General features: G+C 38.4%; 1 protein-coding gene across 1 annotated transcript; it reads right to left on the bottom strand.

Moving 5' to 3' along the window:
* Positions 1 to 7,056: 7,056 nt before the first annotated feature.
* LOC128621685 (sphingosine-1-phosphate phosphatase 2-like) lies at positions 7,057 to 13,428 on the bottom strand. Its single transcript, XM_053647638.1, has 5 exons — positions 12,923 to 13,428; positions 12,320 to 12,478; positions 9,949 to 10,122; positions 8,244 to 8,333; positions 7,057 to 7,470 (listed from the first exon to the last, which is right to left on the bottom strand). The coding sequence occupies exons 1-5, from the start codon at positions 13,124 to 13,126 to the stop codon at positions 7,057 to 7,059; spliced, it is 1,041 nt and encodes a 346-aa protein (XP_053503613.1). The 5' UTR covers positions 13,127 to 13,428.
* Positions 13,429 to 13,612: the final 184 nt, after the last annotated feature.

Here is a 13,612-nt window from a genome sequence, read left to right as displayed (position 1 = left end):
CTTATCCTTCCTTCAGGGTCACGGGGAAACCTGGAGCCTATCCCAGGGAGCACGGGGCACGAGGCGGGGTACACCCTGGACAGGGTGCCAATCCATCACAGGGCACACTCACATATGCACTCACACACCCATTCATACACTACGGACACTTTGGACATGCCAATCAGCCTACCATGCATGTCTTTGGACTGGGGGAGGAAACCAGAGTATATTTTGGCTGTAATACATTTATAATATTTATTATATATATGACATGCCAGCCAAAAAAAAGAGCCTTCTATGAATATGTAAATTGCGAATGCCCCCTTTCCAGCACGCACAGCCCACATTCCCGGATGATGAACTGGCTTTTCATATTCCCTAAACTAAGAAAAAAAAATTATTATGCCAACTTAAAAAAATGTGCCTACTCTAATTTGGCACACCCAAATTTATTAGCTTTTATCAAATTATATTTAAGATTTGCTTCAAACCATAAACTGTGATTTAATATTACTCAAAAATATTTATTTTCCCAAAGACAAACATTTATTTATTATTTATTATAAAGACTATACACCATTTAAAAAAAATTGTTACAACTTGGAATAACCTAGTATTTAATATTACATATAGCTTAAGTACAGTTTTTTTTTTTTCCTCAATAAACTAATTAATTAAAAACAGGCAATTTTATTAACTTTCTATAGAAACTATCATTTCTAATTATACCTTAATCAATATTTAGATTTCTTTAGAAACAAGCAATATAATATATATATATATATATATATAATATAATGTAAGTTAATGTAGGTCAATATAACAATTTTTTTTTTTTTTTTTTTTTTAACTACTTAAATTTCACCATAAACAAAAGCTAAATTAGCTATAATACAAAAGTCGGATTTTCACTTAAGATAAAACTAAAAATATTTTGTTAGTCAGTGTTTAATTTAGTTTACTTACTATAAAGAAAGACAGGAGTATTCTCTTCAAAAGACCTTAATGTTTATTGGGATGTCTTTTTTTTGTAAATATGCATCACCTATTCTGTTATGTACTAACAATTATTTTTTTAAACTCCAAAAATATAAATAAATCCCCTAATAATTTCTGCAGTCAGTACAGCTATCCAGTATATGTTTTACATATCAACACTTGTTGAGGAAACAAAACCCGGTGCTCTCTAAGCTATGGGTTTAGCTGCTACAGAGCCATGCAGAGTACATTATTTTTCCTTATGCTCTGCTCATATTATATTCATGTAAACTGGAACTCATATAGACAAACACTTCATTGTTTTCCTATTCAGTGTCAGAGGATGTTACTGTTTCAGTTTCAACCCCTTTACTGGTTTAAAAATCATAATAAATTGGCGTATACATATTTATAATTTTCCCTCACGCTGACTGTGAGCTCTCGTTTGCCAGAATTGAGATCTGTCAGCCAAGAAGACCCGAGTATTTCCACATATTTTCCTGTAAACCCTGTAAGATATAAAATTACATCACTGTACCTTTTGAGTACCCTTTGAGACCTTTACTCGGCTAAAATTACGTGAAACTTTTCGAATAAACACCAACTTTTCTTACTTAAAACATGTTCAATTTGCGCAATATATCACTACATTTTATACGCTGCTAAAATGTAATGTAACACTACCATGAGCCATGCCTTATCATACAACAACACATTCATTTTTATGAATAAAACCCATATTTTGACACATTAAAGATATTTTACTCTGTGGTATTTGTTTAGGTGAGCTGTTAGATTAGACTGAGATTGACATTGAGATCATGTAATTTACATTTGTTTTAAATCTTAATGAACGATTTCTACAGTAAACACACGATGAAAGCATGACAGGCGTCATGTTAAACTCGTTCAAGAACTTAAATAACTCACATGTAACTCGAAATATTACCGCAGTAAGAGAAAGTAATCTTTACGGTCAATAAGATTAATAAAAAACAAAACAAAACAAAAAACAGTAATACAGTTGAAGTAAAATTTCCCATTGCTGAATGATTAAATGATTTGCTGTTGTTATTATTATTGTTATTTATTTTAGTGTTTATATTATAGGTGATTTTTTTTTTTAAAGAATTTAATCAAATTATTGTAAAATATAACTTCCATGAAAATGGTTGATGCTTTTTATGGATATTACATCCTTTTAGGACCCAAATTATGATTGATTCGGATTGATAAATATGTATAGGCTACTAATAACTATACTACTAGCTATGTAATAAATTGTAAATAATGTTATAACTTTAGTATTGAATAAAGAAGAGGTGGTGTGAGGAAACAGGGCTCTCATGAGGATATTTACTCCAGTTTGATTTTATTAAGACAATATTTACACACTTTCCATCTTCTTGTGTGCCTGTGGTATAGATTCAGATCAGGTCAGGTGACATACGGCTGAATTTATGCACATTATGTTAGTTATGATGAGGATAAGTCTGAAAATTCAGTATTAAATTATATTGAATTTAAAGCTGTTTTTTTTTTTTTTTTTTTTAAATAGCTGTTTCTCCTTTTGGACTTTCTGTTTTCTGCATGTTTACTCCACAGCGCTGCTGAATGATTCTGATCAGTCAGAAGGTGTCGATTAATTTCGGATGTTAGTCAGTTGGCATGAAGTGGAATATTGTTGTCTTGAATATCACAGCACACAATACTTATGAGACGAACACGTATCCAAATACTTCTGAGGTGTATCAGGATATTTCTGTCTTTAATACTCATTATGAGCTCTACCTCTTCTTGCACAGGTAGAAGCGTACAAGAGCACGACCACAAGAGCAAGAGCAGTGCCATGGGCACTGACACGCCCCCATGCCATGACAGATACTGGATTTTGGACCTGACGCTTGAATGGTCCTTTTCCTTCCACGACTGCTGTTTTGTCCAAAAACTATTTAAAATGTTGACTCGTCAGACCACAAAACACGAATCCGCTGTGCTACTGTCCATCTCAGATGAGACCGAGCCCAGAGAAGTCTGTGGCGCTTCTGAACAGTGTTTATGTATGGCTTCTGCTTTGCATAGTAAAGACATAACTTGCATCACTGGATGCAGCGACATGCTCTATGTTTATAGGTCCAGGGGTGCATTGTGGTGCAGGGGTCCTCCTTTTTTTTGACCACAGGACGATGCACAGAGATGGTGGGAATAGGTGTTAATTCAACACTGAGGATTTTGCAGTGTAGCGGTTAAATGCACAGTATTAGGGAACACTTTGTACATAGTTAAAAGACAACTAAGAACACGAGACAACGGCCTGAAGACTCTATGCAATGAGACTGGTGTGGTCTTTGTGAAAAAGTCCAAATACATTCAAGTATGATTACTTCACAATTTTTTTTTGGTGTTGAAGAAATTAGTTATAGAAAATTATTATTAATTATTAATTAACTATTCTTATTAATTAGACTGTGTGTGTGGGTGTTTGTGTGTGTGTGTTAATTATAGGTGTGGAAGGGCAGTGTTTTGCAGGTTTCTATGGCGTGTGTTGATGTTTTTGACCATCCTGTTTGTGGCATTGAAGTTACTGAGTGCGTTTCATCAGTTTTGGTGAGTTCTAATATTATAGTACACTAAACATCTATAATGCATTTAATTACTAATGTAATACTAATACAATGGTTTTAGTCATTTATCATCTTGGAGTCACTTTTGATTGTTCATATGTAATGCTTGTGAAATATGACAGAAACCACAGGAAGCACACTAAAGGCTTGGGAATGAGCTGATGCTTCTTTCACACACTAATCCTTGCATAAGTATTCATCCCCCTGTACATCTCAACTAGAGATTGACCGATGTTGATTTTTTTTATTACCGATACCAATTGTCTGCGTGTTTATGCGGCCGATAACCGATATGCAGGACCATTATTTATTTATTGTTTTATTTCTGTTTTCGACACAGTGATAACACCACCACTGAACTGAACACAGAGCTGTATTTCTAACAATTTTGTCAATTTCGCTTCTTCCTTACATACAAAACAAAACAACTATAGATGCATCTCTACCACGATCTGTTTCAAAACGTGGTGGGTATACCCGCCCCTCTCCACCTTAAATTATGCTCATGATAGTGAGCACTGGGGGAAAGACACAGTGTGAGACACACACAAACATGTGAAATGTACCAAATCGGTTGTCATCACATTTCTCTATATTAGTTATTACATTTGGCCCTCAAAAATATTGCCAAAAATGTACACACGTTACTACACCTATATTCATTGTCATTACAAAGGTGTAATGCTTGTGAGCTGATCATTCAGCACCAACACGATTCCATTCACCTGTATCTATTGGGTTCTTAGTTGTAGATGGATCTGTAAATTGGTAGATTTGATTAAATTTGGCTGGATTTTGGAAAAAAAAAAAACCCTTCCGCATTTATTTATCCTTCCTTCTTAAAGAATCTTTCTTTCCCTCAGGAACAACAAACAAACATCGAGCTTTTTGACTAGCGACAGAAACGGCACGTGTCAACCCAAGCTAAAGTGGAAATAAGACAATGGCCTTCGTCGGGAAAATAGATGAGTTCAACAGCGCTAATGAAGACTGGGAGGCGTATATTGAAAGGGTTGAACTGTATTGTGAAGCGAACGATGTGGATGCAGAGAAGAAAGTTTCTGTACTCCTTAGTCTCATGGGGACTAAAACATACAATCTTTTACGCAACCTAGTGACCCCTGCAAAGCCAGCAAGCAAGACATTCAAACAAATTGTTGACATCTTACAAGGTCACTTGAGCCCAAACCACTAGTGATAGCGGAAAGATTCAGATTTCACAAAAGAAACCAGTCAATGGAGGAGAGCATTTCTGAATACATGGCAGAACTATGCAAACTTTCACAGCATTGTGACTTCAAAGAGGGACTTTCTGATACATTAAGAGACAGGCTGGTATATGGCATGCATTGTTCAAGCACACGGAAGAGGCTATTGTCAGAAAAAGACCTGGATTTAGAAAAAGCACTGGCCCTTGCCATTTCAAAAGAAACAGCAGCCAAGGATGCATTGGAGCTCCAAAAGAAGAGTGTAGAAAAAGAAATGCACAAAATGTCCCTAAGTGGTGCAAAAAGGCAGAAATGTTATAGATGTGGTAAATCCTCTCATGATGCAAATAATTGTTGGTTCAAGGAAAAAGTCTGTAGAACGTGTCATAGATAAGGCCACATAGAAAGAGTGTGCAAAACAGACAAAAAGCACGGCCAACAAGGAAAACCAGGTAAAGACAAAGGTTTCAAATACAAAACTAAACAAGTGCACAAAGTGTCTGTATGTGAACTGCATAGCATGACTGAAACAGACAGGAAAATAATATGGATAACAACAAATGTGTCTGGTGTAAAACTGAAAATGGAGCTGGATACAGGCTCAGCTTTATCTGTAATTTCTGAAGCTGTCTACAACAGACTGTTTTTCAAGCTACTGTTAGAAAAGACCTCAGTCATGTTAAAGACGTACACAGGCGAAAAGGTGTCTCCTAAAGGCAAACTGAAGGTAGATGTCACATATGGTGGCAAAACACAGCAGCTGGAGCTTTATGTGTTGAAAAGTGGAGGGCCAGCTCTTTTTGGACGGGAGTGGTTGGGAAAAATCCAGCTTGACTGGCATACCATCAAAGCCCTCAACATATCAACAGGTCTTAACAGCACAAACTGTAGCTCTAACCAAAGATTGTCACAGCTCCTGAATGCTAATGCAGTAGTGTTTGAAAAGGGCATTGGTAAACTTGAAGGCATGAAGGCAAAAATTTAATTAAACGAGACAGCGACGGCGAGATTTCATAAAGCACGTCCAGTGCCCTATGCACTACGTCCTAAAGTAGATGCTGAACTTCAAAGCTTGGAGGCATCTGCCATTCTCAAAGTTTTCAAAGGTTGATTGGCACAGGCATATCTCCAAATGGAAGTTGAGGAGTCAAGCAGGAAGTACCTAACCATCAACACTCATAAGGGACTGTACCAGTACAATCGTCTTGTGTTCAGTGTGGCATTGGCTCCAGCCATTTAGCAAAGAGCAATGGATCAGGTTCTTCAAGATATACCAGGAACACAGTGTTATCTTGACGACATAATTGTGACAGACAAGAATGTTGAAGAACATCGCCAAAACCTCAGCAAAGTGCTTACCAGGCTAAACGAGTATGATCTACGGGCAAAGAAAGATAAGTGTGAGTTTTTCAAGAGCGAAATGTCATATTGTGGACATGTCATTGACAAACATGGCTTTCACAAATCACAGGAGAAAGCTGTGCTGCAGGCACCTAGACCGGAAAACATGTCACAACTTAGATCATATTTGGGCCTTGTAAACTAATATCACAAATTTCTCCCAAATCTTGCTACAGTGCTGCACCCACTTAATGCACTGTTACAGACAGCAACAAAATGGGAGTGGTCAGAAAAATGTGAGAAAGCATTCAAAGAGACAAAAAGACTGATAACCTCAGATGAACTCCTTACCCACTATGACCCATCACGACCCATCAGACTGGCATGTGATGCGTCTCCATATGGCATTGGTGCCGTTTTATCGCACACTATGGACGATGGATCTGAGCGTCCGACTGCGTTCGCTTCAAGATCACTGACGAGTGCAGAATGCAATTATGCACAGATCGATCGAGAGGCCCTTAGTCTAGTATGAGGCATAAAGAAGTTCCATCACTACCTTTATGGTCAAAAGTTCATCTTAGTGACAGACCACCAGCCCCTTGTGTCCATCTTCAACCGCAGGAAGGGAATTCCGGTGATGTCAGCCACACGGTTACAACGTTGCGCACTTTTCTTGGGAGCCCATTCTTACGACATAGAGTTTAAAGGTACCAAGATGTACCTTGCTATGCTGATGCTTTGTCACGCCTTCCACTGTCTACAACTGAGGAAGTAAAGCCTTCCACTCAGGATCCAGAGGAAGTGTTCCATACAGCACTGGTGGACCAGCTGCCGGTAACAAACGCAGAGATACGAAAAGAAACGCGGAATGATCCGACACTGTCAAAAGTGTATGACATCACCATACAGGGTTGGCCAGCTCATGGAAATGTTATGTTCCCAGAGTTTTCAGTGGGACGTGAGCAACTGTCTGTGTGCCAAGGGATTCTGATGTGTGGCTCTCGTATTATAGTTCCCGCTAAGCTAAAGATCAATGGGGTAATGGGAGGTAGGGTCACTGGGAACAGCCCTGAGGGTTCGAAAGTCACACCGAGCCACTGATTGAGCCAGTAACTGACAGAACATCCAGCACTACAGCCCAAAATTATAGTGGTGTCCCCCTGCGTAGCGCTGTAGTGGTCCAACTCGGGGTATTTATAGCACAGGATGAGGGGCAGAACCAGTGAGATGGCAGGGGACAGCGGGCTGTTGAGCTGGAAGAAGTCCAAACTGTCCCAGTGTGGGTAGGACGCAACCAGAACGAGGGCGGATATGAGAGTCCCACAGATCACATCCTGAGAGGAGGAAAAGTGTGATGAATTGATTAAAACGGAACTGTAACGTCACTTTAAGACCATGCTGTAGTGCACACTCGGTTTCTACACTCTCTGTCCAGTGTTATAATGGCTTGCTAACTAGCTAAAGTGTTGCTAAACTTTTCATTATTTAGAGTTATGTAAATTTGCTAAGTAGCTAGAGACATGAACAACTAGCTTGGTAACTAGTTGGGTTACTAACGTGCTAAGCTTACCTATATAGGTAAAAAAAAAAATCATATTGCCTTGCTAATCAGCTATCAAGGCAACTAGCTCGTTTGCTAACATGCCAAGCTTTAAGCTATGTAAAATAAATAAATAAATAAATAAATAAGTCATCTAGCATGGTAACTAGATGTTTTGCTAACTATCCAACCGTACAAAGATGTAGCATCCAATTACCTATCGTACTGACTAGCTAAATTGTTGATCTTTAAATATCATATTAGCTTAACTACCTAGAGTAGACAGGTAGCATGGCAACTGGGTCATATCGCAGCAGTGCCTTCTAGGTAAGTTGTGTTTCTGACACAGTGAATTTGACTTCATCCTTCATCTTTATACTCTACTCGACAGAACAGCACTTAAGATCGCAGTCAAGGGAGCTCAACCAAGGGGAAGTGGACAAGTGCACATTAAAAACAGGATTATAACAGAGGCAGTGTGAACTGTCTGACTAAAATAGTTGACAGACAATCTTTTTATAGCCTCTTTGTCTCCACAGACACAGACACAGACACACTCACTCTCACCAGGGCTGAGTGCATGCCAGTATAGAGGCGACTGAGACTCACGAGGGCTGAAAGAACCACAGCTGCAACCAAACCGACCTCAAACTGAAACTAAAGCAAACACACACACACCCCAAAACACATCAGCATTATCATACACAGACTGTCAAAACATTTCTTTACACAGTTTTTCTCTCTCTCACACACACATACATACATATGTGTGTGTGTGTGTGTGTGTGTCTGTGTGTTAGGGATGTCACGATACCAAAAATCTAGTAGTCGGTACCGATACCAGCAAAAATACACGATACTCGATACCAAAGTCCATACCACTGTGTGTAAAAATAAATAAATGAATAATACTTAAACATTAATTCCTTTATTTAAACATTTGGGCATTATAAAAAACAATAGTGGCAACAGTCACATAATAAAAAAAAGCAGTTACAAAATAGATATATAATAAATATGTAGGCAGAAAATGTTTTTTCTTTGAGATGTTCTGAAATGAGGACTCTGGATTCGGTGTATAGTTTGGGGATCTCTGTATACATGAAGTAATTTCTGCTTGGTAGCTGGTATCTGGGGTTGAACTGCTGAAGCATTTGCTGGAATCCATGCTTTTCTACAGTGTAGACAGGAACTTGATCCATGCATAGGAATTCAGCAACTGCCCTATCCAGTTTCTTTTGTTCGTTTGAGTTTTTGTCATATTTTCTGTGCCTTTTATAAGCTTCTCTTAAGGTTGGCTGTGTTAAAGTTTGCTGACTTTAATCCTGACTCTCCTGGTGGACGTCCTCCTCTGGCTGATAATGGAGAGAGAGAATGTTTTGTTATCAAACACTGTCTGACAATGACAAACAGTGGAGTGTTCAGGTCCTCCTAAACACACACCTTATACGCTGAATGCAAGCATTAGTTTAAATTCACTGACATGGTCTCAGGCCGAAAAGATTTATTAAAACCATTAAAATTAAAATAATTATTTAATCTAGTGACATTAGGTTACATTTAGCTGACAGGACACGGGCTGAATGGTGATGCATGGTGGCCCATTAGGAGGTAGTTTATAACATTGCAATGCGTTAGCATTATGAACATATAACAGGCTATCGCTAACATTACATGGAGCCTAACGTTAGCTGATTTCACGGCAACAATGCCAGCTGCCTCAAATAAAAGATAATATTAACCGTCTTTCAGGATAAGTATTAGAAGTTTTACAGTTTGGTTGAAATTAATGTGACTTGAAACTCACACACCTTGAATTCTTTGAAGAGATCGGGGTGCCTGTCTTTCAGGTGCTTCGCCAAATTCGAGGTGTTTCCTCCCTTTGTTTGAAGTGTACGATGGCATCAATTATATGTCCGTTTTTATCAGCCTCGAATGCGTATTTCCATATTTGACTCTTGCCTTTTTTCCTCTCAACGAGTCGGGGAGGAGCTGAACTTGTCGCCATAGCAATCTTTTGTAGTTTCCCCCCCCCCCCCACCGTGCGTAGTTCTTCTTCTTTACCACTTGTGTACCGACTAAAACACTTGCGCGTATTTGCTGCCCCCTTCAGGTTCGGAAGAATCGCAACCTCGGTACTTTCGTTACAAACGGTACCGACGGAACTGCAGAAAAACAAGTACCGTCACGTTTTAAGAATGTTGGTACTGAAGTATCGGTTCTCGTGACATCCCTAGTGTGTGTGTGTGTGTGTGTGTGTGTGTGTGTAAACCTTCACTCTCTCCGGCGCACTCAGCAACAATGTGAAGGCGATGGCTGTGGCAGCCATGGTGTGAGTTGAAGGCATGCCGAACTCGATACGATGTTCCAGTTTTACCACAGGGGGCGACGAGGGACGAGGGAGCTTCAGCATATCCTTCATCACCTGTCCTATATACATCACCACCTGCATACATAGAGAGTAATAATCACCTGTCCTATATACATCACCACCTGTATATAGATATAGTAATAATCACCTGTCCTATTATACATCACCACCTGTATATACATAGAGAAAGTAATAATCACCTGTCCTATATACATCACCACCTGTATATATAGAGTAATAATCACCTGTCCTATTATACATCACCACCTGTATACATAGAGAGTAATAATCACCTGTCCTATTATACATCACCACCTGTATATAGATATAGTAATAATCACCTGTCCTATATACATCACCACCTGCATATATAGAGAGAAATAATCACCTGTCCTATTATACATCACCACCTGTATATAGATATAGTAATAATCACCTGTCCTATTATACATCACCACCTGTATATAGATACAGTAATAATCACCTGTCCTATATACATCACCACCTGTATATAGATATAGTAATAATCACCTGTCCTACATACATCACCACCTGTATACATAGAGAGTAATAATCACCTGTCCTATATACATCACCACCTATATATAGATATAGTAATAATCACCTGTCCTATGTACATCACCACCTGTATATAGATATAGTAATAATCACCTGTCCTATGTACATCACCACCTGTATATAGATATAGTAATAATCACCTGTCCTATATACATCACCACCTATATATAGATACAGTAATAATCACCTGTCCTATTATACATCACCACCTGTATACATAGAGTAATAATTACCTGTCCCATATACATCACCACCTGTATATATAGAGAGTAATAATCACCTGTCCTATTATACATCACCACCTGTATATAGATATAGTAATAATCACCTGTCCTATTATACATCACCACCTGTATATACATAGAGAAAGTAATAATCACCTGTCCTATATACATCACCACCTGTATATATAGAGTAATAATCACCTGTCCTATTATACATCACCACCTGTATACATAGAGAGTAATAATCACCTGTCCTATTATACATCACCACCTGTATATAGATATAGTAATAATCACCTGTCCTATATACATCACCACCTGCATATATATAGAGTAATAATCACCTGTCCTATTATACATCACCACCTGTATACAGAGAGAGTAATAATTACCTGTCCAATATACATTCACCACCAGTATATAGAGATAGCAATAATCACCTGTCCTATTATACACCACCACTTGTATATAGAGAGAGTAATAATCACCTGTCCTATTATACATCACCACCTGTATATATAGAGAGATTATAATAATCACCTGTTCTATTATACATCACCACCTGTATATATGGATAGAGAGTAATAATCACCTGTCCTATTATATACCACCACTTGTATATAGAGAGAGTAATAATCACCTGTCCTATTATACATCACCACCTGTATATATAGAGAGATTATAATAATCACCTGTTCTATTATACATCACCACCTGTATATATAGAGAGATTATAATAATCACCTGTTCTATTATACATCACCACCTGTATATATAGAGAGATTATAATAATCACCTGTTCTATTATACATCACCACCTGTATATATAGAGTAATAATCACCTGTCCTATTATACATCACCACCTGTATACATAGAGAGTAATAATCACCTGTCCTATTATACATCACCACCTGTATATAGATATAGTAATAATCACCTGTCCTATATACATCACCACCTGCATATATAGAGAGTAATAATCACCTGTCCTATTATACATCACCACCTGTATACATAGAGAGTAATAATTACCTGTCCTATATACATCACCACCTGTATATAGATATAGTAATAATCACCTGTCCTACATACATCACCACCTGTATACATAGAGAGTAATAATCACCTGTCCAATATACATTCACCACCAGTATATAGAGATAGCAATAATCACCTGTCCTGTTATACACCACCACTTGTATATAGAGAGAGTAATAATCACCTGTCCTATTATACATCACCACCTGTATATATAGAGAGATTATAATAATCACCTGTTCTATTATACATCACCACCTGTATATATGGATAGAGAGTAATAATCCCCTGTCTTATTACACATCACCACCTGTATATGTATAGAGAGAGAGTAATAATCACCTGTCCTATATTGTGTGTATAGGAGTATAAATTCATTGTGTTTATTTGCTTTGTATTTTTATATTAAATCTGTGTTTCTGTCTCTCACAGCCCACATGTTGACGAGGCGGTGGCACAGGAAGGGATCCAGGTTCCAGTGGATGAAGGGCAGAAAGGAGATGTAGAACACTTCATTTCCCAGAGAGGCAGATGCCACAAAGAGGTAGTACAGTGGCCAGTTTCTCACCTCGTACTGAGAACTCCAGACCTGGAGAGAGAGAATCACATAATAGTTAATGAATTGACTTGAACTCAAGGGTTCACTCTTATATCTTACACCTGGAAATGTGGATTTAGCATATCTTTTTAAAAAAATCATTCAAGGTATATAAATGAGTTTCGTGTCAAGGCTTAAAGGTCAAGCATGTATTTGTTCATTTTTCGTTCGTGTAGTGGAGGTGGTTTTACTTGTTCCACATGTCATCACATTTCACTCACGTGTCTTGTCTTGATGTCTGCATAGCTAACCTGTACACCTGTCAGTCGCCCAGATGTGAGCTCACACCTGACCCAACTCGTAAAGCGGGAAAATCCAGTACTACCACAGTTATTTCTCAGTTCAGCTCACCTGGATAGGTTTATTTTATTTGTATTTCATTTTGCACCTCTAAGAGCATTAAAATTTTTTTTTAGTAGTCTATAGTCTACTTACGTCGCTTTTGCGTCCTTTCGCCGCGTGCTCACTGTTCTGGCACGGCGGTGACGTGCCGTTCGCGCGGCTGTGGGTCCGCGTGCTGTCGGGACAGAGCCGCTCGTGAGTGGCGCGTGGGGCCGGAAATAACCCGCAGGCGTGCTGGAAACCGGCCACCGATTCCGAGCTACTCAGGTACGAAACCACCGACCACATCATCATCATAAACACCAGCGTCTCCGCGCATATAGATACAGATTCAGATACAGTACATACTATCAAATTTAGTACAAATCAAAATTATACTGACAAGTATACACGTGAATTTATGAAAATATATATCCGCCCTGTAAAGCACTTGGTATACACTTTTAAAAGGATGCAGTATAAATAAAGTTAATTTGAAGACTTGTACAACAAATTTGGCCATGTTTCTATAATTAAAGGAATAGTTCACCCCAAAATGAAAATGCACTGACTCTCAGGCCATTCAAAGTATAGATAAGTTTGTTTCTTCATGTGAACAGATTTGGAAAAAATTTTACAGTACATCACTTGCTTACCAATGGATCCCCTGCAATAAATGGGTGACATCTCCACGAGGTGAGATCTTGCATGGAGCCCCAGGCCGAGGGAGATTGACAGTTCTTTTGTGTTTCTTCCATTTGCGAATAATCGCACCAACTGTTGTCATCTTCTCACCAAGCTGCT

This window comes from Ictalurus furcatus, chromosome 17, assembly GCF_023375685.1.
Source record: "Ictalurus furcatus strain D&B chromosome 17, Billie_1.0, whole genome shotgun sequence".
NCBI lineage: Eukaryota > Metazoa > Chordata > Actinopteri > Siluriformes > Ictaluridae > Ictalurus > Ictalurus furcatus.
Note: the sequence above shows the minus strand (reverse complement) of the source record. Positions and strands in the feature narration are given on the sequence as shown.